This window comes from Dermochelys coriacea, chromosome 8, assembly GCF_009764565.3.
Source record: "Dermochelys coriacea isolate rDerCor1 chromosome 8, rDerCor1.pri.v4, whole genome shotgun sequence".
NCBI classification, from domain to species: Eukaryota; Metazoa; Chordata; order Testudines; family Dermochelyidae; genus Dermochelys; species Dermochelys coriacea.
In genome coordinates, this window is record NC_050075.1 from 7,647,842 (window position 1) to 7,673,680 (window position 25,839).

The following is a 25,839-nucleotide window of genomic DNA, read 5'->3' on the forward strand; positions in this document are numbered from 1 at the left end:
TGAAAACCACCCGTGCTTCCAGGCGGGTGTTAAGCTGCAGTTCCTCGGCCGGCCACGGGGTGGCATGAAAGTGCAGCGGGGGGGGGGCGGTTAACGGGGCGAGGCGGGAGACAGCAGGGTACAATCAAACCACCGGGGGGGCAGCGGGGAGCTGGGCTCGGAACTCCCCTTCCTCCGAGCCTGCCCCCGGGCGGGGCTCTGCCGGGGGGCCCCGGGGTGCCGCCGCCCTCAGCCCCTTCCCCGCCCGGGGCTCCGCGCAAGAGCCGACTCCGCAGCTCCGGCAGGGGGCGGGGTTGGAGGACTGCGAGGAGTCGGTCCCACAGAGCGCCCAGCTGGCAGGGGGACGGTCGCTCAACCGGAAGTAGAGGCCAGTGTGCGTGACCGGAAGCCGGGGAGGGACGGGGGGGTGTCAGGGCGGGCTGCGCGCGCGCGCGTTGGAGGGGGCCGCTCCACGGGATGGGGCAACGGTTGCAGGTGCTGAGGTGCTGCGCCTGCGGCACCTTCCAGGTCCACCAGGTGGGGCAGCTGGGGGAGTTAACGGGCGGGTCTCTGGTCTTGGGGGGGGCGAGGTCTTGGGCGGGGGGCGGGTTCTGGCCGGGAGGGGGGGGCGAGGTCTTGGGCGGGGGGCGGGTTCTGGCCGGGAGGGGAGGGGGGGGCGAGGTCTTGGGCGGGTTCTGGCTGGGAGGGGAGGGGGGGCGAGGTCTTGGGCGGGGGGCGGGTTCTGGCCGGGAGGGGAGGGGAGGGGAAGGGGGGGCGAGGTCTTGGGCGGGGGGCGGGTTCTGGCCGGGGGGGGGGGGGCGAGGTCTTGGGCGGGGGGCGGGTTCTGCCCAGGAGGGGGGGGCGAGGGCTTGGGCGGGGGGCGGGTTCTGGCCGGGAGGGGGGGGCCGAGGTCTTGGGCGGGGGGCGGGTTCTGGCTGGGGGGGCGAGGTTTTGGGGGGGCGGAGGTCCTTACTCCTGGGGGAATTCTGCACCAAAAATTTAAAATTCTGAGCCCAATCTTTTAAAATTCTGCATATTTTATTTGTCAAATTTATGCAATATAATCACACCAGTTTCAATTAAGTTGGTAATTTATTTCAAAATTCCTGTCGGCAAGTTTGTAACAATACAGCCAACAAAAGAAATGTTTTTTGACCAATAGATTCCTTGCTAGGTATATTAATACTAGGGCTGTCCAGTAATTAAAAAAATTAATTGTGATTAATCACATGATTAAAAAAATTAATCGTGATTGATCACACTGTTAAATAATAATAGAATACTATTTATTTTAATGGATGTTTTCTACATTTTTAAATATTGATTTCAATTACAAAACAGAAAATAAAGTGTAACAGTGCTCACTTTATATTTATTTTTTATTACGAATTTGTGCTATAAACAAAAGAAATAGTATATTTCATTTTACCTCATACAAATACTGTAGTACAATCTCTTTATCATGAAAGTTGAACTTACAAATGTAGAATTATATATGTAGAATTATGTCCAAAAAAACCGGCATTCGTAAATAAAACAATGTAAAACTTTAGAACCTACAAGTCCCCTCAGTCCTACTTCTTGTTCAATCAGTCACTCAGGGCTTGGCTATACTTGCGAGTTACAGCGCAATAAAGGAGCCCCAGGCGCACTAGCTTACTCCCTGTCCACACTGGCAAGGCACGTAGAGCGCTCTGACTCTGCGGCTACAGTACCGCTGGTACTCCACCTTGGTGAGTGGAATAACGTTTGCTGCGCTCCCGCTGGAGCACCGCGGCACCAGTGTGGACGAGGTGTTGCATTACTGCACTCTGATTAGCCTCCGGAAACGTCCCATAATCCCCTTAAGTCAAGTGGCCACTCTTGTCATTGTTTTTGAATCACTGTAGGAATGCGGATATGCCCTTTGAAAGCTCCGTTTCTGACAGCCAGCATGCTTATCTGCTCAGAGACAAAGCAACCATTAGTGTGGAATACTGTGTGTGAGAGAGAGGGGAGGGGAGGGTGGGTCTGTTGCTGTCTGATCTTACCAGACAGTAGGCTGACATGCTCTCAGCCCCCCCAAAACCCACTCTCTCTCCCCCCCCACATACACACAACACACTCCCTGTCACACTCCACCCCATCCTCCCCATTTGAAAAGCATGTTGCAGTCACTTGAATGCTGGGATAGCTGCTCATAACGCACCGCACCCAATGCTGCTGCAAGTGCCACAAATGTGACCACACCAGTGCACTTGAAGCTGTCAGTGTGGACAGACTGCAGCGCTTTCCCTACTGCACTCTATGAAGGCTGGTTTAACTCAAAGCGCTCTACATCTGCAAGTGTAGCCATGCCCTCAGACAAACAAGTTTGTTTACATTGGCAGGAGATAAGGCTGCCTGCTTCTTGTTTACAATGTCACCTGAAAGTGAGAACAGGTGTTCGCATGGCACTGTTGTAGCTGGCGTCACAAGATATTTACGTGCCAGATGCATTAAAGATTCATATGTCCCTTCATGCTTCAACCACCATTCTAGAGGGCATGCGTCCATGCTAATGAGGGGTTTCTATAATGATCCAAAGCAGTGCAGACCGACGCATGTTCATTTTCATCATCTGAGTCAGATGCCACCAGTAGAAGGTTGATTTTCTTCTTTGGTGTTCGGGTTCTATAGTTTCCACATCAGAGTGTTGCTCTTTGAAGACTTCTGAAAGCATGCTCCACACCTCATTCCTTTCAGATTTTGGAAGACACTTCAGATTCTTAAACCTTGGGTTGAGAACTGTAGCTATCCTTAGAAATCTCACATTTGCATTTTGTCAAATCTGCAGCAAAAGTGTTCTTAAAATGAACAGTTTGTGCTGAGTTATCATCCAAGTCTACTATAACTTGAATGCAGATAAAATAGAGCTGGAGAAATACCATTCTCCCCCAAGGAGTTCAGTCACAAATTTAATTAACGCATTATTTTTTTAACGAGCGTCATCAGCAAGGAAGCATGTCCTCTGGAATGGTGGCTGATGCCTGAAGGGGCATATGAATGTTTAGCATATCTGGCATGTAAATACCTTGCAGTACCAGCTACAAAAGTGCCATGCGAACGCCTGTTCTCACTGTGACATTGTAAATAAGAAGTGGGCAGCATTATCTCCCGTAAATGTAAACAAACTTGCTTGTCTTAGTGATTGACTGAACAAGAAGTAGGACTGAGTGGACTTGTAGATTATAAAGTTTTACATTGTTTTGTTTTTGAATGCAGTTACGTAACAAAAAAAATCTACATTTTTTGTAAATTGCACTTTCACAATACAGAGATTGCATTACGGTATTGTATGAGATTAATTGAAAAATACTTTTTCTTTCATTTATCATTTTTACAGTGCAACTCTTTGTAATAAAATAATATAAAGTGATCACTGTACACTTTGTATTCTGTGTTGTAATTGGAATAAATATATTTTAAAATGTAGAAAATTATCTAAAATATTTAATACATTTCAATTGGTATTCTATTGTTTAACAGCGCAATTAAAACTGCGATTAATCACGATTTTTTAATCACAGTTAATTTTTTTGAGTTAATCACGTGAGTTATGTGCAATAATTAGGGCTGTCAATAAATACAGAATTTGAGTAATAATTCTTTTAAACCACAATTCAGTAGCTTATTTACTGCACCCCTCAGAAACAGTGCAAAGGCTTGGGGAAGTCAGGGTAATGGAGGAGCTGAAGGAGAGGAGCTGGGAAGGATCCTAGGAGTGAACTTGGAGAGTTGTTGGGTGTGGGTGGGAGAAATATGGAACATTTGGAGTTTTTGGGTAGTGGATTGTTAGGGAGTTGGGGAGCCTCACCCATATAAACTCTGACTGAGCCCAGCCTCTCTCATTCAGTCAGGTACATCTGCCTCCATCCCCATGTGTCCCTGCACCTTTACTCAGCCGCCCCTTGTGTCCCTGAGGTCCGCTCAGCCACCCCCATCCCCTTTATCCCTGCACCTATTCAGCCCCCCATTCCAGTCTGTCCCCCCCACTAGCCCATCTGAACCCCAGTCTGTGACCCTCCCAGCAGCCCTGTGTGCCCCACTCTGTCTGTCCACCCCATATCCCATGTCTCCTCACCTGGCCCCCGCATGCAGGGTACTGTGAGGAATGTAGCCTCTTCTCACTATTGCCTGCTGGCTGCAGTGACCGGTGAGCCAGCTTCCTTCTGTTCTGATGCCACAGCAGCCCCTGGTGGGTGAAAGGCGTAACTGCAGTGTCTCTCCAACATAAGGTATTTTCTGCAGAGGAAAGAAAAAAATCTGCAGGGAATGTGAATTCTGCGTGTGCGCAGTGGCACAGAATTCCTCCAGGAGTTGGTGCTTGGGGATGGGAAGTTGGGCGGGGGGGGGGGAATCCTGCATGGGTCTCTGGCCTGGGGGGTGGTGAGGTCTTGGGTTTCAGGGGGATTAGGCTGGGGCGGTGAGGTCTTGAGGGTGTCCTGTAGCAGCTCTGGCCAAGGGGGTTCTATAGGAGTGCTCTGGCCTCAGGGGGCTAAGGCCTGGGGAGGTCTGTTGAGGGCATTGCAGGGGCTCAGAGATCTGTCCAGCTGAAGGGAGACAAGTAGCTGCAGCTAGTGTTTGCCTGGAGCAGTACATATGGGTGATGTCTCACTATGTGCTGGGCAGTTGGGGCCTGAAGGCAAATGGCACATCCTTGCTATTAGACTCAGTGCTGACTGCTCTCCTTAAATCATTCTCTTAGGTTAAAAAGAACAAAAAATGGAGCTGCAAAGTGTGTGGTGAGAAGCAGTTGCTGCTAAAGGTGAGTGTGCGAAGACTGTTTCTTTATGTCGTGCTAGAGCTGGAGCGAGACTTTCTCTCCAGCATCTCAGTCCTCATCTCGGCCTTAATTTCCTTTTCAGGCCTATGGCCAAGGCTCTGGATCTGACTGTAGACGCCATGTCCAAAAATTAAACTTGCTGCGGGCTGGGACAGAGGTGGCAGCTGAGAGAACATCTTGGTAGAGTATTGAGTATTTCTTATCTGTTCCTTTATTTTAATATGCAAGTCTCAATGAATGCACTCAACATATCGGACCTCTAAATGGAAACTATGTACGCTGATCTCTGGAGGGAGTGAATTTCTTACAGTTGCAAAGATGTGGAACACAATCGTGTCAAGCAGATCTTAGGGACAAATTATCCATGAAACATACTGTCCTAACCTTGTTTTTTCACTAGAAGTCCTGTCAAATAAGTTCAGTTGGTAAATTGCATAAATTGTGTTTACATAGTTCACATGCAAAAATGCAGTGGATGATCTTTGAAACTGGCCCTTCTTGTTTACTTCCTGACTGACTGTGGGGGTGGTGACTTATTGCACAGACTCTGTTAAGCAGTATTGGAATAGTGCAAGGGTGAGTCCCAGTACTCTCAGGTTGGGAGGCTAAATGAAAATCCCCACCTCCTCGTTTGCAGTGTTGGAATTCAAGTAGTTTCCATTAAGTATCAGTGAGCATTCACCACAGCTAGTGCTGAGAGGTTTGTTTAATGTCAGCAGCTTGGGTGTAATGGTCACTGTGCTGGAAGATCTGGCTGTTTCCATCACCATAGAATTCAGTTGTGGGAGACTGATCTCAAGCTTCCTAGCTGTTAGTAGAACCTTCTGCTTGTTTGTAGTAGTCAGTCAAAACTAACTGGGTAACCCAGTGAAGTATGTGTAGTGCTTCAACATTAGGCTTTTCTATATTTTTCTCTGTATGGGGAGGAAACTATTGCTGTTCTCAATGGGCTTTAAGAAGAATTTGACTTTTCCCTAACTGATTAGTGTAGAATCTGTGGAATTAAGCAGGCTGCCCTGAAAGGCACACTCCTATATCACTCATGCTGATTAAAAATGAACAGGTTGTGTGAGCATTGACAGTTGTAAATGAGCCTTACTGCTCTGGGAAGGAGAAAGGAGACCTTTCGCCAACCACCCAGTCCACTTGCAAATATCTGGAAAACAGGCCTTACCATATCTACTGGCAAATCCTATAGTTCACATCTGCTTGTTTTCCTACATATTTTTCATCCTGCTCTCTATCCCTGGTGCTAATGGTTAGGTGCATATAGATATAAGACAAATACCCTAGGAACCATAGGCTAAATCTTTTATTTTTAGGTGTATAGAAGAACCACTGAATGACAACAAAGAGAACACAGCAGTTCCAAAGGAAGAAAACATGGGCTGGCAGGTAAGACACTATGAGACAAATGGTATCTACAAAGCTAAATCAAACACCATCCAATTGTAAAGTAGCAAAGAGGGTGCCATGTAATGCAGTGGTCAGTGTTCCCTCTAAATGTTTCTGAAGACTGTGTGCTAGCTATAAAAGAAACGGAGAAGCTAGCCAGTGAGTGAGGAGGCTCCAGGACAGCTTGTGAATGGGAAAGGATGTGTGGAAGCTCTGCTCCATGATGATGATGACTGATGATGTTTTGGAACATAACCACTAATACAGCTCAGTTTGGGATCTCTTCCCATGAAATGCTGAGCTCACTAAATTCTTATTGAAGCGAATGAAAGTTAGGGTTTTTAGTATCTCTGTGGGGGCTCCTTGGAGGAGTCATTCTGAGTCATTCTACAATGTTGTAGGAAGAAGAGGTGGAATTCCGTCCCGTGATCAGCCGCTGGAATAAGTATCTGGACAAGGACAGTGAAGATCAGGAGGAGGAGGAGGTGTATACAGACAGAGAGCAGCTGAACTCCCATAAAAGGAACATTGTGGAAGAACAAAGGTGCAAAAATAACTTCTTCCGTAATCCTTATTTTAGCTTGATGGTGGGGATTTGTTGGACAGTATTTTGGGCATGTTCACTGAACTTAGCTGAGGCTGCAGTGACCAATCCAAACTGACCTGAGGAGTGTTGGGTACTTGGGGATGAAAACCTCACCTCTTGGCAGATCTGCACTTTTTTAATCTCTGAAATTTCCCATCTAAAATAATCTAACGTCTCTGTGAATTCCCATCTCCTGCTCCCCTACCAGGAAACGCAAGAGCAGATTCTGCCACAATGATGCTCAGGAGTGCTTTGAGGAAAAGGGAATTTATGGGCTCGCTGACCAAGCCAAGAAAGTCAAAACCTTTGAGGTATTTTGTTGCAGCAAATGCTTCCTGCCTCTAAATTATTTTCTTTGGCCTTGTATGTATGCTTCATTCAAAGGTTGTTATAAAATCATTTCCCCTCCTTTCTCCCATCCTTCCATGTAACCATCTCTTTGTGGGGGAGGCAGGAGGACTGAATCTGCATAACAATAGTTTATCTTTGAAGGTTATAGTTAGGCAAATATAATGCTGTTTCTGTGTAAACTAACCCCGTCTGCCTGACTCTCCCAACAGCAGAGTGATTGCATGCTCCTCACCAGTAAATTGGCTATAGCTTAGGGCTGCTGTCAAAATCTCCTGTTAGCCCAGCTACTCTACTGACTTTTCCCTATTGAGCTTATATATTATGGTAATGGGGGGATGGTGTCATGTAAGTATCCTAGCACCTCACAACCTTATGTATTTATCCCTTGTACTGGATGGGGATGTGCTAACCATCCCCATTTTACAGATGGGGAAGTGAGACACTGAGAGACTAAGTGACTTGCCCAAGGTTACACAGAAAGTCTGTGGTGGAGCATGGAATTGAACCTGGGTCTCCAACTTCCCAGGCTAGCACTGGACTTGGCTGGCTTTCCTCACTGCTCCTTGTATCATGCTTTCCTTGCTCTTGCCACAATTGGGCAGTTACTGTTTGTCACATCAAACAATAACAGTGTAGTGGGTGACTCTAGCCCTGTTGTGAAGGAGTCAATCAGAGGGTGGTGGTAACGAGTATCGAGTTTGCCGAATAGCAGTCAGTGAAGAGATTTCACAAATAATTCTTTACTCTGCCCCTTTCTTAGTTCAGCTTCATTTGTCCTCTGGTTGAGAGGAGTGAAATACAACTTCAGTAAATAAAGAGCCAAGCTCCAGCCCATAATTCTTAAAAGAAGCAGGCCTCCTTTTCCAAACCAGGGATTGGATGAAACTGCACCCTGAGCAGCTGACTAAAGAAGAGGTGCTGAGCTACACCCAAACACCAGAGATCCTGGTTTCCTGAGCTTTCCCAGTCTGAGCCCTGTTTGTAAGCAATTTTATACCACCATAACTATTTTAGTTAACGATATAATTTTTTTTAACCAAAATAATGAAATCAGTAAAACTGCTAGTGTGGACCCTAGTTTAACAGGTGCTTAGTGGTGTAGCTTATTCCCTCATTGAGGGGAGGAGAAAGAGGCTGGATGATCTATAGCCTTGGACATGGGAGACCCAGGTTCAGTGTCCTGCTCTGCCAGAGACTTCCTGTGGGACCTTGGGGTAAGTTACTCAGTGTTAGTGTTCTCTATCTGTACAATGGAGATAATAGCACTGCCCTGCCCCCAGGGGTTATTGTGAGGATATATATATATTAAAGATTGTGAGGCACTCAGATACTATAGTGATGGGGGCAAAATGAGTACTTAGAAAGATAATGTATAGACAGCCCGATAGAGGTCAGATCAAACCAGCAGGGTTCCCCTTTCATCTGCATATTTAGGATTGTATGCTGATGACTAATTAAGTGATGTGTACTTTTATGATCTTGGTGTAAGTGAAATGAAATATTTGGATATACTCAACCTCTAGTCAAATACAATTTCAAAACAGCTCATATTCTTTGCGCAGTAGAGCTGAGCTGGGCAGAGTGGGTTCTGCTTCATGACTGTTCTTTTCTACCATGTGTAGGAATAGCTGGCTCTGTACCAATCTCACCTCTCCCTGGAAAGTGAGGAGATGAGGAATAGCAGTGAGGCTGTTTGGAAGAACAGGATTACTTCTTGCATGTCTGTCTTGTCAGTTCTGTGTTCACCAGGCTCACTGTAGTTAGGCTATTGTACCAGCAAGCACAGCCATTTTGACTTTCTTGTTACAGAGCAGTAAAGATTCAACAACTGTAGCTGAACAGGACTGTGGAGATTATATATGTAACAGCATTGTGGTTCCTGCTATCAGTGAGTTTTGGGTACCTGAGAATACACAAGCTCCAGAGTCAGCTGATGTCACCGTTTCCAAGTGGGAAAAATTTCTCCTGTCTTCCAGCAGCTGTAATAATGGTAACATAACCCTTGCCGCACAGAAGAACAGTTGGAAATTAGAGACACAGAGGGCCTCTGCAGGAAACTTTCTAATGGCTGATGGATATCCACAGCAGGAGGAAGATTCTGTATCTCCAGGCACAGGTGCCCAAACTGAAAAGAGCTTCACCAACAATAAGTATATAGCACAGAAATATGCCTCAAAGCTTCATAGCACCACACTGGCTGCCAGTGTGCAGACTGCCTTTGACATGAGCCATGCAGCTATTGGGGATGTGCTTTCTGGAAAATATAAGGACCACCTGATTAGGGCAGGGTCTGATGTTGCAGAGAATAATGAAGGCAGGTTGTACTTGGCCTGCACTGTGATGCCAGCAAACTGTTTATCCAAGGACACTGTGACCTTTGCGTCTACAGATCCTTTTGCTAACTCTAGTGGGGTGCCTCAGTGTCTTACTGCTCCAAATAGCAGCCTCTTTTGCACAGATGATGATTTTGATGATGATCTTTGAAAAGTTCCACCCCACGCCCACCCAGGTTTTTACTTTTCTAGCCAACTTCTGCTGTTGAAGTGACTCACTTCAAGTGAGGCATAGTGTAGCCTAGTAAATACTATTAGTGTTTCTCAGTTTGTTAGAACATTGCACATTTTCATGCTCCACATTTTGCCAGATAGATGGGGTATATTGAACTGTTTCCTTTTTAAGCTAGAGTCGGAGCATTTATGCTTATCACCTCTATAAAAAGCTGTTTTTAAAAACCTGGGTTTTTCCCCCCCAAGGTGTGTGATGATCCTTAAAGCCTGTTGGTGTCCCTAGTTTAGCTGCCTATTGAAATGCTATTGGGAAGGACAGAGTCTTAATCCCTCACTTTCTTCCAAAGTTAGAATTAACATGGAATGAATATCATGAGGGAAATATCCATGATCTTTCTGTTTGGAGAAGAAAAACTGACCTATGAGACTTTTTCCTTTCAGGTAACTGACTGTTCACAAGTAACAGATTTTGTTTGTAGTACATTTAGTTTCCTCTGGTAGTGCCTTGTACTCTCCTAGCAGCTGTGTCTGAGGAGGAAGTTGAAAGGTGGGCTCTTGATCAGCCATAAGCACTAGCTGTGCTTTTCCCCATAGTTCCAGGGGAAAAGCCCTGCTGTTGCATAAAGGTCACTGGCTGTAGTGTCCCTTAGAAGAGCCCACACTATACTGCTAGTCCCTGCTCAGGGAGGACTGGGTGCTTCACCCTCTTGTATTGGAGAAGAGCTAAATGTTTTGAAAGGTTAATTCCAGAGACAAATAAATTAAGTGTCATTCTTCTTCCATTACAAATAAACAAACAGAACACTAGTGTGCAGAAAGAGCCTGAGCTTCTACTACACTTCTCTACAATTCAAATAGGAGCCCTCACTCCTGTATTGACTGTTGTAGTGCAGACATGGTTCAAGCTAGTCATTCCTCCTAGGGGGAGTGAGGAATGTACTAAGTGATTGGGGAAATGTAGTTATTCTCTCCAAGGGCTTGGAATTTGCTTCTGGACTAGTAGATGCTATTGGGTTGCTGGCAAAATAAGGCAAGAACCCTCCTCTGAAACTTGTGTGAGCAGATACCATAAGGCAGAGGGTTGCACTGCTGTAGGTAGAGAATAGTTGCTGCAGAAGGAGAAGCAGTTCTTGTCTCAGTAACATTCACAGCTTCTAGAAGAGTGAGACCATTGATTACTACTTTACTTTGCCCAAGACCCTGAGTTCTCCCAGGTGTTCTTCCTAAACTAAATTCCAGCCCAGATCTATTAGTGCTTTGCGGCTTGTCCCTGGAATGGCTAGGTTACCCTGCAGATTTTACAGTCAAGTAATCTGCTATTTCACAAACAAATGAATAATTAAAGACAAGAAATTTTATTTTTCCCCAACAAGGAATCAGAAAAAGAGACAATGACCCCTCTGATAGGGGGACAAAGAATCAGTGTAGAACTGCTATTCAGTTATCAGGAAAGTGCTCTAGGTTATACAAATGCCATTAGGAATGGGGTGGTTGCTTGGAATACTGGATGGTATCCAGTGCTGCCCCAATGTCACATTTCTTTGCCTGTAGGAGACGCGTCAGCCATCCACCATCATCAGAGAAACCCATGGAGAGCATCTGGGACAGAGATTCAATCAGGCGGGGGTCTGCTTCTGTTAAATCAAAAGTTATGAGTATGAAGTGGGATTACACCTACAGTTTAATAAACCGAGTAAAGGAGCTGAGGAACTTGTGCTGTACCTACATAACAGCAATCAACTATCACTGTCACTATGTTGTATAGCTAGTTACTTATCAAGGATATATATATATATATATATATCTCCTTTGACCTGGTTTCCTAAAGAACTTAATGCTTGATGCCATACAGTTCAACAGCACATACCTTATTGTAAATGCATGATCAAACTTGACTCCAGCTACTCTTCATGCAAGGCTGCTGGAGATCAGGCAGTGGCTATTATGGCCCAGCATTCCATTACTGGCTCACCCTAGAAAATGCCATCTGACTCTTATGACCATCCCCTTAACATCTCTGCCCCTTGCAGGAAGGGCAACATTTCCTAATTGGCTGGCTGAATGAACTATAGTTTACTTAGCTAACTGCTTATAGTGGAATATCCTTACTAAGCATCTCTGAGTTTTCCCCCCTTAACACCTAGTATTTACTAATGCCCCATAAAGCTTGAGTGTTTTCCAATTTTATTTAGTGCAGCTGGCAGTATTTTTCATACACAAACTGAAGTGAGGCAAAAGTGACGAACTGTGTGTCATCCAGGGCAATACAAAAAACTCACCCTGAAGTTAACTTATTTCTACCACCACTCCAATGAAATGCTGCACAAGAGGTGGCTACAAAGCAGCCTTAGCTGTAGTTTAGCAACAGACAAGGTTTTCCGCTCTTTGTTCTTACAACCCATATTATGGACAGCGTCAAGGTCCTTCTACTAACCACCCAAGGAACAATAGGCTTTATTGGAAAGGGACAGGTGGTTGACCAAAATATAGCTATGCACCTGGTGGGAGATGTGGGTAGAGTGCAGCTTCTCGTAGTCCTGTAGGTCCTGGTCTGGGAGGAACCTGAAATGGGTCTAAAGAGCTGGGACCTTGTGTCTCTGGAATTTGGAGAGACTGCAGTTCACCTGTGGAGGGATCCACTTCTTTTGAAGATAAGTGGGTCCAGTCCTCATCACCCCCTGCAGAACCAGAACTATTGGATTCACCCTGTTCCTATAAGTGTAAAGAAAAAGGAGCCAATGTCTTGCACAGTTCTCCAGAGTAGGATGCAAGCTCTGCTGTTATCTACCAACTACATGAAAAAGGCTTATTCCTTTCTTTTAGTGACAAGAGTTTATGGGATTGAATGCTAAGAGCCCAACAGAAGTATCTACACTGTGATTTGTGCTATTGAAATCCATTCCAATAATGCTACTTAGTTTATAGTAAGAAGAACCAGAACAGAGCAAAAAGGAACTTGTCATGTCTGTCATCTAGTAAAGGAATTCACGTACCTGTGACAGGAAATTGCTGTCTTCCATATGTGTGGAAGGAGGCTCTATCACCATCTCCTGCATCTGATCTGTAATAGAATCTTCTTTCTCAGTGACAGGTTCTTTACTCCCTTCTGGTTTGGGCTGGCCATTTTGGCTAGTGGCACTACCTCCAGGCTCCGAATCACTCTTCTGTGAACTTGGACATGGGGGAATCACTTTGCTTTTTTGTCCCCCATGTTCCACATCAATATCTACTTCAATGCCTAGAAAACAGTTGAGGGGAAGAAGAGTCAGTACACTTGTCTCCAGAATACAGTCCTGGAAGTTCCTTCAGTGATCTCACCTTAATCTGTTATTTTAAATGGGGCGGGGGAAGGAAGAAGGGGGGGAGGGGACACTGTTCTATTTTCATCTATAGCATCTCATCCCCTCCAGGATACCTGAAGGTAGAAGTCTAGCACTTAGAATTCCAAATGGAGCACCAGCTTAGTGCACATTTTCATGTATACTGTTGTACATGTGCTTCACCTCCTCATGTCAGAGAGAGCTGCTCACTACAGTCATTTAGAGGACGAAGGAGGGAATTATTATTTACACTCACAGGAGCCAGATGAGTCCCTTGAGTCACCACTCATTCTTCCTAGTTAAATACTGACATTACACAGTAAAGTAGCATATGCCTCATCTTTTGCCTCAGTCTGAAGAATGACACTTCTAATGTCTCTCGTATGTTTGTTGGAGAATAGACCTTCACTCACTCCCACTCCACTGAGATGTGGAGAAACATGGAGGTTGCCAAGCTGAGTGGCCAGAAGTGGCTCAGGTCTCCTGTGAGGCAGAAGTAGGCCACTGTTCCTGTGGATACAAGCTATGGTAAAATGCTGGATTTGGGATAGCAGATTAAAAGTCACTTACCAAGAGGACTCAACATGGCTGCAACACTCTCCCCAACATTCTTTAAAAAGGTGACATTGTGATCCTGCGACTGGCTGTTAAAGGCTTCTTTAAACAAAAATTTAAAAAAAAAAAAGTTAGGTACTGCAGGAAACTAGGAGTACCATGCACAATCTATTCCTTTCTCAAGTTTAAAGAGGAGTTTTGGTAATGCTACCAGACCATCCAATCACACACACCACCCTTTAATAGTCATTAAGTTCCAGCAAACCTGGTTTAAAAATACTTAAAAAGTACAAACTTAATCCAAAGACTCCACACTACTCTGCAAAAGTGATCAGTTATTTCATCTTTAATACTTCATTGACCAAGTCATTCCATCCTTACCTTGCTCAGGGTCTGGATTTTGGGGTGCAGCACTGGCTTGTGCCTGCCCAGTGTCCTGCTCAGAGTTTCCACATGGAGTGTCAGGACCTGGGTGCCCCCAGCCATGCATCCATGCAAAGGATGGAACCCCATGTCTCATCTTACGAAGCCAGCGACCTCTGGGAAACCACTGGGAGGGGAGGGGGGAAAGTTACATATGTCCACATATTTAGACAGAATATTCTAAGTATATGCCACAAGATACAGCTACCTAATATCTACAGTTTATCCTACATTTAGCGGTCCTCTACAGGCTCCCGCTCTGGACCAGTCCTTCCCCATGCTAGAAGTTAGTTTTGCTCACCTCAAATGGATTGAGCAGCGGGCTTTGAAACATGATCATGTTGTGCTCCTTGTGGATGCCTTTCCCCTCACAGGTGCTGCATAGGTCATAGTCTGGGCAAATAGTGCATTTGAATCGAGCACCTATCACTGGTCCCTCACAGCCATCACAGATCACATTGGGGTGCACCACATTGGGGGGACGCTCCTGGTTGCATTGTGAACGGTGCTCACGTCTGCACTCCTTTTTCTCTAGAAAGAAAATGCCTTTATAGTGTAAAGGAAACAGGTATATTGCCATTTTAAGTCTTTAAAATGATGCGTTATAATCCGTTGAAAGTTTCTATACATGCATTTAGTAGTACATAATATACTGTCATGCCTACTTATGCACTATTCATAGGATTCATACTGAATAGGATTATGAGTGGAAGATGATGGAAGGAGCTGTCTGCAGTATGATAGTTTGAGAATCCCAGTATCTATATAAACTAGTGCAACTTGCAGTATTGTTTAGAGGTTACAGAAGCCACAGGATTTTAGTGGATTACTTCTTCTGAAATAGATGAGCATTTGTTTGAGTCACATTCCCAGTTATTTTAATTCAGAGGTATAAGGTATCATAATCCTCAAGCCATTGTTTTTAGAGTAATGGAAAGTTCTCCATTTACTTTAAGCTATCCATTAGTTTATCTGCACTCAGGCAAGAGTGCCATTTTTAAATTTTAAGTTATGTGATTCCCTCCTGAGACTGGTAAATCTCTTTTTAAGAGTTCCATCTCAGACTACTGCATTAGAGGTTTTGCTCAGACAAGAACTGATGCTCTTGCCTTCAACTTTTGCTGCTTACCACAACATCTGGTCTGCAAGAACAATTGTGTGTGTGTGTGTGTGTTGTTCTTCCCTTCTGTCATTAGTCAGAATACTACCTCTACTACACTGTTCGTTGTACAGTTTAGACTAAAGACATACGCAGGAAAAAACCAGCATAAATCTGGATCAGAGCATGATATTGAGACCAGTCTATTCAATAGCTCCTGACTAGTTCTCACGTGAAGGGGTATTTAAAAAAAAAAAACCCACACCACACCCACATGAGTTATAGAATAAGAGGTCTGCCTTGCTGAATATATTGCAATTGCTAGTGTCCCTCTCCTAAAATCAGAGCCAAAAGTCAGCAATGCCCCTCAAGTGTTATGGGCCAGCTTTTCCAGGTTGGATTTTTACGTTGTTGCTCATATCACTCCAGTGCAAGAATCATTAGAGGACTGGTCCTCAGAACTAAGTTGTGCATTAAGGAAGTAGTTTCATACCCCAAACCTACACTTAATGAAATGTAAACAATCAGTTTCTCAAGGCTGACCATGGATAACTTTTTGCCCCACTTCAGCAGCCTTATAACTTCCACAGTCTATTCCATTCCTTAACTTGTATCATGCCAGTACCAAGATCCATTAAGTTTGTGCCCCATTGTTCCAAGCATCATGCAAACATCGTAAGACACAATATAAACTTTTCAGAAACATTTAGAGAAAACAAGCAGGTTTGACAGACAGGAAGGGAGGGAGGGACAAGGAGTGGTGATCTGCAAACTGTGCATGCCTCAGTCTTTGAAGCTATGCGAGCAGAGCATAAAGGTATATGTGAGCACTGACTCCAACCATCAGAGTGCTACTATGAGGTAAGTTAAAATGCTAGTAAAACCAGAGAGGAGTACTGAATGAGTCATGATTAAGAATTAAATTGCACATCTCTTCTCATCGATGGACAGTGCTAGTGAAGGTCCAGCCATGTTATTTTTTTCTTAAAGTAACTATCCAATAATGTGAATTTTGTATTAGAGTAGAATCTGACAGTGGATTTTCTAGTTTATTCCCTGCTCAGCAAAATTGAATAGGGTTCCTCCAAGCCCATAAACACCTTTTTTATGCTTTGTTCATCCTACCCTCAAGGGACCCATATCACAGTACCATCCTTGCAGCAGAGGAAGGCAAGTGTGCTTCCTTGCCTATTGGCTGCTTCAGGAGCAATGTGTTCATCCGTCCTCAGATACTCTGAGTATTACCTCTGCCATACTCAGTAACTCACTACAGAAGCACAAGGCCAACCATGCTTCTCTTTGTGGTGGCATAGAGGCTCTCAAGAGCCAAGGTTACCTTTGATGTAAATACGAAAAATGCCATCCTTCACATATGGCAGTGCCATCTTGAGTTCTTCGTCACTGGAGAAGGCAATCATGTCCCCATCTTCATCTGGAGAAGACAGAGATTGATAAACTGGATAGAAGTGATAATCGGGAAGAGATGCAAGTAAGTCCTTGTTTTCATACAGTGATTTAGGCTCAGTAGTCTTAAGTATTTTGCTAAGAATGGAGATTAACAATCAAGCAACACCTCACTGCTTTGAATGTTAGAACCTGTCTGTTAAAGTAAAGAGAGAGGGAATAAAAATGTTGATTCTCTACCCTCGCCTCAAAATGGCACTTGGTTCTTACTCACAGAACCCAGATTATGCAAAAGGGGACAGTAAAACCAATTACAGTAGAAGCTTTGTTATCTGGCATGTTGGGGGGTGGAGGGCGCTGGTAAATCAAAGATTCCAGTTAGCTAAGAGGGAGGGAGTTTGGGTGCAGGAGGAGGCTCAGAGATTGGGATGCAGGAGGGGCTCTGGGGTGCTGGATCAAGGCCATGCTCACCTTGCAGAGGCACCCCACAAGAAGGGAACTGTCCCGGCAACTCATAAGCAGAGGTGCGGCCGGAGGCTCTGCGTGCTGCTCTCATTGGCTGCGGTTCCCAGCTAATGGGAGTTGCGGAGCCAGCACTCAGGGCAGGGGCAGCATGCAGAGCTGTCTAGCCACACCTCCGCCTAGGAGCGGCAGGGACATGTTGCCACTTGCGAAGAGCTGCCCGAGATAAGCGCTGCCCGGATCCAGCACCCCAAAGCCCCAACCCCTTGCCCCAAGCCCCCTTCCACACCCAAACTCCCTCCCAGAGCCTGCGCCCCCCTCACAGACACTGAACCTTTTGTGGCCATTCCTCCACCTAGGAGCAGCAGGGACATGTCGCTGCTTACAGCCACGCAGAGCCAGGTAAGGAGCCAACTGGACTATAAACCAGCCTTTCAATAAAGACCAGAAATGCTGGTTTATAGAGCTTTCCATCCGATCAAGTGCCAAACAGTACAGCTTTTACTGTACTTAGACCCAAAGTTTGACCTACTTGAGAGTTCCATACAGTGTTGTAGCCAAGTCGGTCCCAGGATATCAGGACCAACTTCTGTTGGTGAAAGACACAACCATTCAAAAGCTCTTCTCTGTCGCCAACAGAAGTTGGTCCAATAAAAGGTATTGCCTCACCCACCTTGCCTCTCTACTTGAGAGTAGTTTGGTAGGGAAGTATCTTCAGTTTACACACCCGCCACATTGGTATAGTTTTAAAGACACAAGCACTGCAGCAATAGTCATAGAGTGGAGGGTATGTTTAAATAAGTCTCACTTGTGTCTGCAGTACTGTGTTGCTACAACAGCAACTCCCATGAAGCAGCTAGGTTGCTGAGCTGTATGTGTTCTTGTTAAGAACTGGCAGTGGAGGGAACTGAGAAAAATCTTACAAGGAAGCCATTTCAAAATAAATGAGTTAAATATCATCTGAAGAAAACAGGCCTCTCAGTGTAAGATATTTAAGAACTAAGTAGTTGGCACTGAAATATATGTTGCTCTTTAATCAGCATAAAGTCACTGTATGAATAATACTTTAAAGGAAGTTTGATACATCTCATGGAGAGAAGTGGGCAAGTCTCCTCAATGCTTTGCCAGCTTGGTAAGAGCTGGTCTAGACACTAAAGACACGGATAAGGAAGTATGAGATGGATACTGTGTGAACTGAACTTCAGTTCATGTTAGTGAAGAGTTGGCAGAACAGCAGCAAGAGCTTTTCTTTCTGTAATTTGAGCTAAGACAAGTCTCACTTTATGTACTTTCCTTCTAAGGGCTGGTCTTCCCCCACAGTGCTACAGCAGGGCAGCTATGCCGTTACAGCGCCTTAGTGAAGATGCTCCCATCAGCATAGTTAATCCACCTCCCTGAGAAACGGTAGCTATGCCAACAGTGGAAAGAAGTCTGTCCACACATGGGGGGGAGGGGTGGGGTGTTAGGTCAGTATAACCAAGTGTCTCGGGGTGGAAAATCCACACCCCTGAGCAATGCAGTTACACGGACACTAGTTGGTAGTGTAGACCAAGCCTTAAGCATTTACAGAGGTACAAAAAAAAAGCCTATGAACTTGTGTAAGGAAGTTAAGCTCTGGAGGCAAAACTGTGGCACAAAGCATTGTTCCAAGAGCGGAGCAGCCAGGTCCCCTCTATGGGCTGGAAAGGGATCCCAAGCTCTTGGCGATCTACAGCGGGGTCCTCCCTTCCTCTTTGAGACAGTACAGAACTTGAAAAACGCTTATTGATCAAGGAGCCCGTGAAGTTTCACGGCGCCTGGGACCTCTGCTGAAAGCAACAGAGCCCGACAAACCAAGCCCCAGGCCTAAAACCAGCTGGGCCGCCGCCGCCGGCGGGATTTCCGTGTAGACGCGCCAGGCCCCGCAAGCTGCTGTTCAATCGCACGCACCCGCTAAGCTCGAACCAAACGCAAAGCGGGGGGGGGGGGGGTAAAAGGCTTCTCCGCCCCCATCGGTGACCCCAGCTGGCTGGATACAAGCCTCCCGCGCAGGCCTGGCACCCCAAGGGGTCGGGGGAGCCCAGCCTGGAGCGGGGCAAGGAGCCCGCGCCGGTCAGCGGCGGGGGAGAGGGCAAGCGGGAGCACGGCGGCCCCAAAGCGACCCCTCCAGCTGTCCCGCTGTCGCCGCCCGTCACCCCACGGGAGACCCCCGGGCCCGGCGCTCGCCCTCGCGTGTCCCGCCCCGGGACCCCTCCGCGGCCGCTCACCCTTGTAATGCAGCTGGAAGGTGCCGGGGGCCGCGCCGGCCCGCAGCAGCCCCGGGAAGATCTCGCCGACCTTGTCGCGCAGGTCCGGGTAGCGGGCGGGCGGCTCGAGGGCGAAGCGGCGGATCTCGCGCACCGCCTCCTCCTTGCCCAGCAGAAAGGCCTTCACCGTCAGCGCGGCCATGGCCCGGCGGTGGCGCAGCAGCAATTCGAGGCGGCGGGCGGCTGAAGCTCTGGCGAGAGCGCGGCTCGGGCCCCTGATCTCCCTCCGCCCGCCCGCCCGCCTTATACCCCGCCTGAGCCGGGAAAGTCCCCGCCCCGCGGCGCCCCGCTAGGGGGAAGGCAGGGCGGGACCCAGCGCGACTCGGGCACCTTCTCAGCGCCCGGGCGCGGGGGGGCTCGGCGCGGCGCGGCGCGAGGGCTTGAGGCTGAGGAGCTCGAGCTTGTAGGGCGGGGCGGAGGAGCCTAGATTCGGGGGCGGGGTCTGAAGCCTGAGGAGACGGGGGGGCTAGGTCGGGGGCGGAGTCTGAAGCCTGAGGAGACGGGGGGGCTAGGTCGAGGGAGGGGTCTGAAGCCTGAGGAGACGGGGGGGGGCTAGGTCGGGGGCGGAGTCTGAAGCCTGAGGAGACGGGGGGGCTAGGTCGGGGTCTGAAGCCTGAGGAGACGGGGGGGGCTAGGTCGGGGGCGGGGTCTGAAGCCTGAGGAGACGGGGGGGGCTAGGTCGGGGGCGGGGTCTGAAGCCTGAGGAGACGGGGAGGGGGCTAGGTCGGGGGCGGGGTCTGAAGCCTGAGGAGGGGGGGGCTAGGTCGGGGGCGGGGTCTGAAGCCTGAGGAGACGGGGGGGCTAGGTCGGGGTCTGAAGCCTGAGGAGACGGGGGGGGGCTAGGTCGGGGGCGGGGTCTGAAGCCTGAGGAGACGGGGAGGGGGCTAGGTCGGGGGCGGGGTCTGAAGCCTGAGGAGGGGGGGGCTAGGTCGGGGGCGGGGTCTGAAGCCTGAGGAGACGGGGGGCTAGGTCGGGGACGGGGTCTGAAGCCTGAGGAGACAGAGGGGCTAGGTCGGGGGAGGGGTCTGAAGCCTGAGGAGACGGGGGGGCTAGGTCGGGGGAGGGGTCTTGAGACAGGGGAGGGGTTAAAAAGGGGGCTAGAGCCTGGGGGGGTGAGGAGAGGGAGGTATTGATACCTGATCCCAAGCGGGTGGCGACAGCCTGCAGGGAACTGGCCTTGTCAAAGCCATAGGTTTCAAAGTAGCAGCCGTGTTAGTCTGTATTCGCAAAAAGAAAAGGAGGACTTGTGGCACCTTAGAGACTAACAAATTTATCTGAGCATAAACTTCCGTGAGCTACATCCAATGAAGTGAGCTGTAGCTCACGAAAGCTTATGTGCAAATAAATTTGTTAGTCTCTAAGGTGCCACAAGTCCTCCTCTTCTTTTTTCAAAGCCATAGATAACCATGACTCAGCACTTTCCCCTCTGCTCCAGTCAGAGGAGATGGGGGTGAGGAAGGCCTGCTTGACAGTAGCTGCCCACGCCCAGCTGATGTTTTGGGTGGGGTTAAGGCCCTCCCAAGAGCCATAGGTAAATGCAGAAGGTGTTGCTTGCAAGTGGCTCCACAGATGAAACTGATTTTCACACTGAGGCCAATAGTTTACCCTTAGTGCAAAACCACTGAAGGTTATACAGATATACTGGGGATGAATTTGGCCCATTGAGTCTAAAGTTCAATTTAGAAAGATGCAATTAGATTAAAAATAATATTTTAGAAAAAGAACAGTTTTTATCTACAACAGCGGTAACAAGAGTTAATACGTTATTATTTGTGCTCTGGCAGCATCCAAAGACCCCGGTCAGGACTGGGGCCCTATTGTGCTAGGTGCTATACAAATACAATAAGAAATGGAGTACTTGTGGCACCTTAGAGACTAACAAATTTATTTGAGCATAAGCTTTCGTGAGCTATTTATGCTCAAATAAATTTGTTAGTCTCTAAGGTGCCACAAGTACTCCTTTTCTTTTTGCGAATACAGACTAACACGGCTGCTACTCTGAAACCTACAAATACAATATAGACATGGAACTGCTCTGAAGAAGAAATGTATTTTAAACACCTATTGTATGCCTCACTCTTTACACTATTTGTTTACCTTTTGTGGTGCTATCTTACTGTTTTACTTGTACTAGTACAAATTACTAACCATCCACCATCAGAAGTCTATTGTTGATGAAACAGGAGACAGTTGTAGTTAAGGACAGTTTATGTTTGCTATTTAATCTACCGTGCTCATCCCAAAAAGTAATATAATACAGATTCTGCTGTGTGTTGGACTCTTGCCCCTTCCTGAAGTGTTTTGAATACCAACAGGGAGTGAGACAAGTTGCAAGATTCAGAAATCTGTAATTAGAACTGTATTCATATTATTCTTCCTCCAGTCTTTTTTTATCCTTGTACACCTCTTGTGTGTTCCCCTTTCTGGTTTTCTCTTTTCTTTCTTCCTTTTTTACTCTTTCCAGCCCCCAGTCTTTTTTGCCTCTTCTCAACAAAGCCAGGAGTTTCTTTTTTACTTGACTCTGCTTTAACAGGGCTTTTTAACTCCCTCTACCTTCAGATTTCAACCAGTCCACTTTTGGCAATAGATGTGCTGAGGAAATCTGTCTCCCAGAACAAAAGAATGAATGGTTCCAAGTGTAGGAGACAAGCGAGAGGGTGCTGGGTTCTTTTAATCAAAATATAAAGCTCTATATATGAGCTTCAAATGAATGAGTGACTACAGATAATATTTAATGTCTCCAGCTCTTAGTATAATGGAAATATGATCCAGTTCACCTGAAAGTGATTTAACAAATCTTCTGCACCTTCCAGCAGCTGCCAGTGGGTTTTGATATCTGAGGCTTGTCAGCGGTTTTAAACCTGGTTAGTTAAATACAACAATAACATCTGTGCATCATTCAAGAACTGACAACACTGAAGAATGAGATTGAAATTGGTGCTTCTGTTATTTTACAACACAGCATCCAAGAACCTCCAGCATGGAGACATGACTGCATAACTTCTGCTATGCCACAGTATGATATCCAAGGACCTTCAGCACTGAGTGTTACTGTACCTCTCACTCTGGTGGACATGGCATCTGAGACCCTTTAGCCTTGACTAGCTGTGTTGCTTCCCTAATGTTATTGAGCAGTGATAGTGCTGGGTAGAATGGGGCTCCAAAATTCATATGCTTTGATAATCAGAAGGTGAATGTGCTAATTAACAAGATCTGCCTCATATTCAATAGGTACCATATACCTGCCCTCCTCTTAGTAAATGTAGCTAAGTAATTGTTCTAATAATCTCTACTAGATCTGAATTTTTGGGACATAAAAATAGCTGCTTGCTGACATCAAGAAGGATGTTTGGGGGCTTTCCAAGTTAGTTGGCAGCAATATTTGTAGATCAGATACATTTGATAAGATTTTTAATCAGGTCCGATAAGAGTCCAGCTGGCAGAAGAAGCTGTCTGAACCTTCCAAGTATAATTAAAGATGAATCAATGAGTATTAGGTTCCCAGTTAGTGTTAATTTCGTTTCACCTTAAGGGCCTGCTGCCCTGATTTTTAGTGACACATACTTCTTAACAAGAAAAGGAGTACTTGTGGCACCTTAGAGACTAACAGATTTATTGGAGCTGTAGCTCACAAAAGCTTATGCTCAAATACATTTGTTAGTCTCTAAGGTGCCACAAGTACTCCTTTTCTTTTTGCGAATACAGACTAACATGGCTGCTACTCTGATACTTCTTAACCTAACATAATGGGAAATCTTGAGTGGCCTTGTCATGAGTTAAATGCTCTTTAAAGTTAAGAGAAAGATTTATTTATTTTTTAGGATGAAGAAATATTAAAAAAAAACAAACACCAGACATATTTTAGACTCAGCAGTACATTCAGCCTCCCTGGTTAATAAATGAAATGTTTGAAGACACGAGTTAATTTTAAAATAATTATGACATGTTTTTTATTTAAAGTATATTTATTTTTATAGTAGACAGAATTGATCCTTTTTGCCTTAAGAAGAACCACTTGAGTTGCTTGGTAATAATGTTTTATGGCCATTGATCCAACTTGAAGTGATGAGTTACTGTTTAAACACATGAGCAGGTAAATAGTGCTGTGTCTGTAATGAAACATTTTACTAGGTTTGTAGACACAGGTACATGGGGCTAATGATCCTAAACATGAAAGGGTTTGTGGGCAAAACAGACATAATCCACTAGCCCTCCCTTTTTTTCATCTAATTTAAATTTGGGATTATTTCAAAATGCTGGTGAAAGTTATTGACTTGACATTACAGGAGACTGAAGTCTTCTGTTTATCCACAAAATAGAACAGCATGTCCACCAGCAATACAAAGATCCCCATCCCCACACTGTCTTTGCCAGTGTACCTCAGTCCTGTCCTGGCAGGCTCACCTCTAGGGTGTGCAGACAGTACAGCCTATATGTACTTTCTGTCCTTTGTCCCTGTGCTGACACTGCCAATGGGGCCAATTAGTGTCATTTGTGAAGGTGGACCTTTGCCCCACTAGGAAATGGTCTCAGAACATCAACTCACTTTCTATTGACACTAACCTGGTCTCAAACACAGAAACAGTAACAGTTTTTGGTATTAAAAACATGGGTAGTATTTAGACAAGTGAAAGGGAGGTGTATTCCATTCCTATTCACCCTCCACAAATGTTTGTTCTATAGAGTTCTTTTGGGGTGTAAGGACTTCTTTATCCCTCTCACAGATGTGCTAAATACTGTTGCTCCAAATTAATTTATACATCCATAAAAAGCAAGAGCTGCACCAAATTAAAAACAGAAGGAAATCTAAAATTTGGCTAGTGTAAACTTTAATTCAGTTAGCAAATATGAAAGGTGGCCAAAAGCCAGAGGAAGTTTCCCTATCCTAATTGGTGTGTATTGAGTCATGCTAGGTCTTCTGTTTATGACATCATGCTCCTTCCAGAAGTTTCCTAGATGAAAAATAACAACAAAGGCAAGTATTTGGAATTTGCACTCTGGAGCCTCATAAAGGGTATTGCTGTTTGCTTATCTTATCTGTCTGTAATTCACCTGTGTCCCATATCACTATCCTTTCTCCTCAAAGTCTGCAGAGCTTCTCATAGTGAATCTGATCCAGCTAAAAGAAAAGGAGTACTTGTGGCACCTTAGAGACTAACAAATTTATTTGAGCATAAGCTGTAGCTCACGAAAGCTTATACTCAAATAAATTTGTTAGTCTCTAAGGTGCCACAAGTCCTCCTTTTCTTTTTGCAGATACAGACTAACACGGCTGCTACTCTGAAACCTGATCCAGCTAAAGCTCCCTTTCCCTGCACTTAATTGTTGACACAGGAACAGAAGTGTATGTGTGGAGAACTTCGCAGCTAACTGAAGATGACATCTAAGAATCTCAACTGAGTTTGACACATTCACTTATTACTGTGAATAATCCTCATGTTCTCTATAATAGAAGGTCCTCTCTCCCTCTAGACCAGGGTTCTCAAACTAGGGCCGCCGCTTGTTCAGGGAAAGCCCCTGGCGGGCCAGGCTGGTTTGTTTATGCCGCATCCGCAGGTTCGGCCGATCACGGCTCCCACTGGCCGCAGTTCGCCGCTCCAGGCCAATGGGGGCTGCAGGAAGGGTGGCCAGCAAATCCCTCGGCTCGCGCCGCTTCCCATAGCCCACATTGGCCTGGAGCGGTGAACTGCAACTGGCCGAACTTGTGGACGCAGCAGGTAAACAAACCAGCCTGCCCCGCTAAGGGCTTTCCCTGAACAAGCGGCAGCCCTAGTTTGAGAAACACTGTTCTAAGGTCTTTGTCATGTTTGGCCAGAGACAGGAAAATTCACGGGCAGGAAAACAGCAAAATGTTATGGTCCGTGCACTTTTTGATTATAGTATGGGAACTAATTTAGAAGGCATTTTGTAGGGAACAATCCTGCATTGGGACTGGACTGAATTATGATAAAAATGGAAGAGATCTTATGTCTGTGCTTCTATGATTAACCTCGGCCTTACATTTCTGGCTTCACGGCTTGCATATTTTTTCCTTAAGCTTTTGGGGTAACACATGGCTAAAGTTGGCCTGGAAATCTTGGGGTTCATATGAGCTTTGATAATTTTTCTTATGTTTGCTTGTGGATGCTATTTTTGGCATTTCTATTGTGAAAGCTTTCAGTGGAGAAGCCTAGGAAGGAAGTGTAATTAAATAAGGTTGACACCTGCCCTGAAAATTGCTGCAGTTTTCATTTTTGAACAAGCATTCACTCTAACAGAAAACAATAAAAGAGACAGAGGGAGCTTTTAAAAGTCTTAAAGAAGTTACAGTCAATCAGATGATAAGTAAAGTACTGTATATATGTGTACAAGACTCAGGTTAATAGGACAGAATTTTGTGATACACTTGTTTTGTTTAGAAGCCTTTGTAAAAGACTGCTCTGACAACTGGTTTCCCATTTGAAGAAGATCACTCTCTGATTCCATGAAAATCTACAATTCTGGAGCTATGTGAGGGAGAGAAGGGGCTCAGCATCTCAAAAAAAGCATTTCAGCTTTCCTACAATCTTCTTCTTTTCTTCCCTCAAATCGTTCTTCAAAACTGCCTTCTACTGAGAAGCCTTTTTTAAAGTGGCCAGGCAATTCCTACACCACAGGCTCATTCACCATGTACTGTTTGTGTCCAAACTA

The 25,839-nt window shown here is 45.8% G+C and overlaps 2 protein-coding genes across 7 annotated transcripts; one reads left to right on the top strand and one right to left on the bottom strand.

The window, feature by feature from the left end:
* Window positions 1-242: 242 nt before the first annotated feature.
* Window positions 243-9,849, top strand: LOC119859882 (MRN complex interacting protein). 2 transcript variants are annotated; one of them, XM_038412691.2, is made up of 7 exons: window positions 243-516; window positions 4,706-4,765; window positions 4,866-4,963; window positions 6,106-6,178; window positions 6,580-6,722; window positions 6,973-7,075; window positions 8,925-9,849. In XM_038412691.2, exons 1-7 carry the CDS (start codon window positions 457-459, stop codon window positions 9,597-9,599), a joined length of 1,212 nt encoding a protein of 403 aa, XP_038268619.1. In that variant the 5' UTR covers window positions 243-456; the 3' UTR covers window positions 9,600-9,849. The 2 variants fall into 2 exon arrangements, with proteins under 2 accessions (XP_038268619.1, XP_043346862.1); XM_043490927.1 differs by lacking the exon at window positions 4,706-4,765 and having other exon boundaries at window positions 345-516.
* Window positions 9,850-10,965: 1,116 nt separating this feature from the next.
* Window positions 10,966-19,616, bottom strand: SQSTM1 (sequestosome 1). Of its 5 annotated transcripts, none has more exons than XM_038412690.2 (8): window positions 19,132-19,616; window positions 16,356-16,451; window positions 14,222-14,451; window positions 13,879-14,047; window positions 13,513-13,599; window positions 12,616-12,860; window positions 12,121-12,334; window positions 10,966-11,256 (listed from the first exon to the last, which is right to left on the bottom strand). In XM_038412690.2, exons 1-8 carry the CDS (start codon window positions 19,310-19,312, stop codon window positions 11,099-11,101), a joined length of 1,380 nt encoding a protein of 459 aa, XP_038268618.1. In that variant the 5' UTR covers window positions 19,313-19,616; the 3' UTR covers window positions 10,966-11,098. The 5 variants fall into 5 exon arrangements, with proteins under 5 accessions (XP_038268618.1, XP_043346860.1, XP_043346861.1 ...); XM_043490925.1 differs by having other exon boundaries at window positions 13,513-13,596; window positions 19,132-19,587; XM_043490926.1 differs by having other exon boundaries at window positions 14,348-14,451; window positions 16,356-16,475; window positions 19,132-19,414.
* Window positions 19,617-25,839: the final 6,223 nt, after the last annotated feature.

Excerpts from the sequence above, each read along its gene's own strand:
- LOC119859882 (XM_038412691.2), top strand. The coding sequence starts at position 457 with ATGGGGCAACGGTTGCAGGTGCTGAGGTGCTGCGCCTGCGGCACCTTC. Across the intron at positions 517-4,705 it reads GCACCTTCCAGGTCCACCAG|GTTAAAAAGAACAAAAAATG; the intron begins GTGGGGCAGCTG and ends TCATTCTCTTAG. Across the intron at positions 4,766-4,865 it reads AGAAGCAGTTGCTGCTAAAG|GCCTATGGCCAAGGCTCTGG; the intron begins GTGAGTGTGCGA and ends TTTCCTTTTCAG.
- SQSTM1 (XM_043490923.1), bottom strand. The coding sequence starts at position 19,312 with ATGGCCGCGCTGACGGTGAAGGCCTTTCTGCTGGGCAAGGAGGAGGCG. Across the intron at positions 16,476-19,131 it reads CTTCCAGCTGCATTACAAGG|TTTATCAATCTCTGTCTTCT; the intron begins GTGAGCGGCCGC and ends ACTTCTATCCAG. Across the intron at positions 11,257-12,120 it reads CTACCCACATCTCCCACCAG|AAGCAGACCCCCGCCTGATT; the intron begins GTGCATAGCTAT and ends TTGATTTAACAG.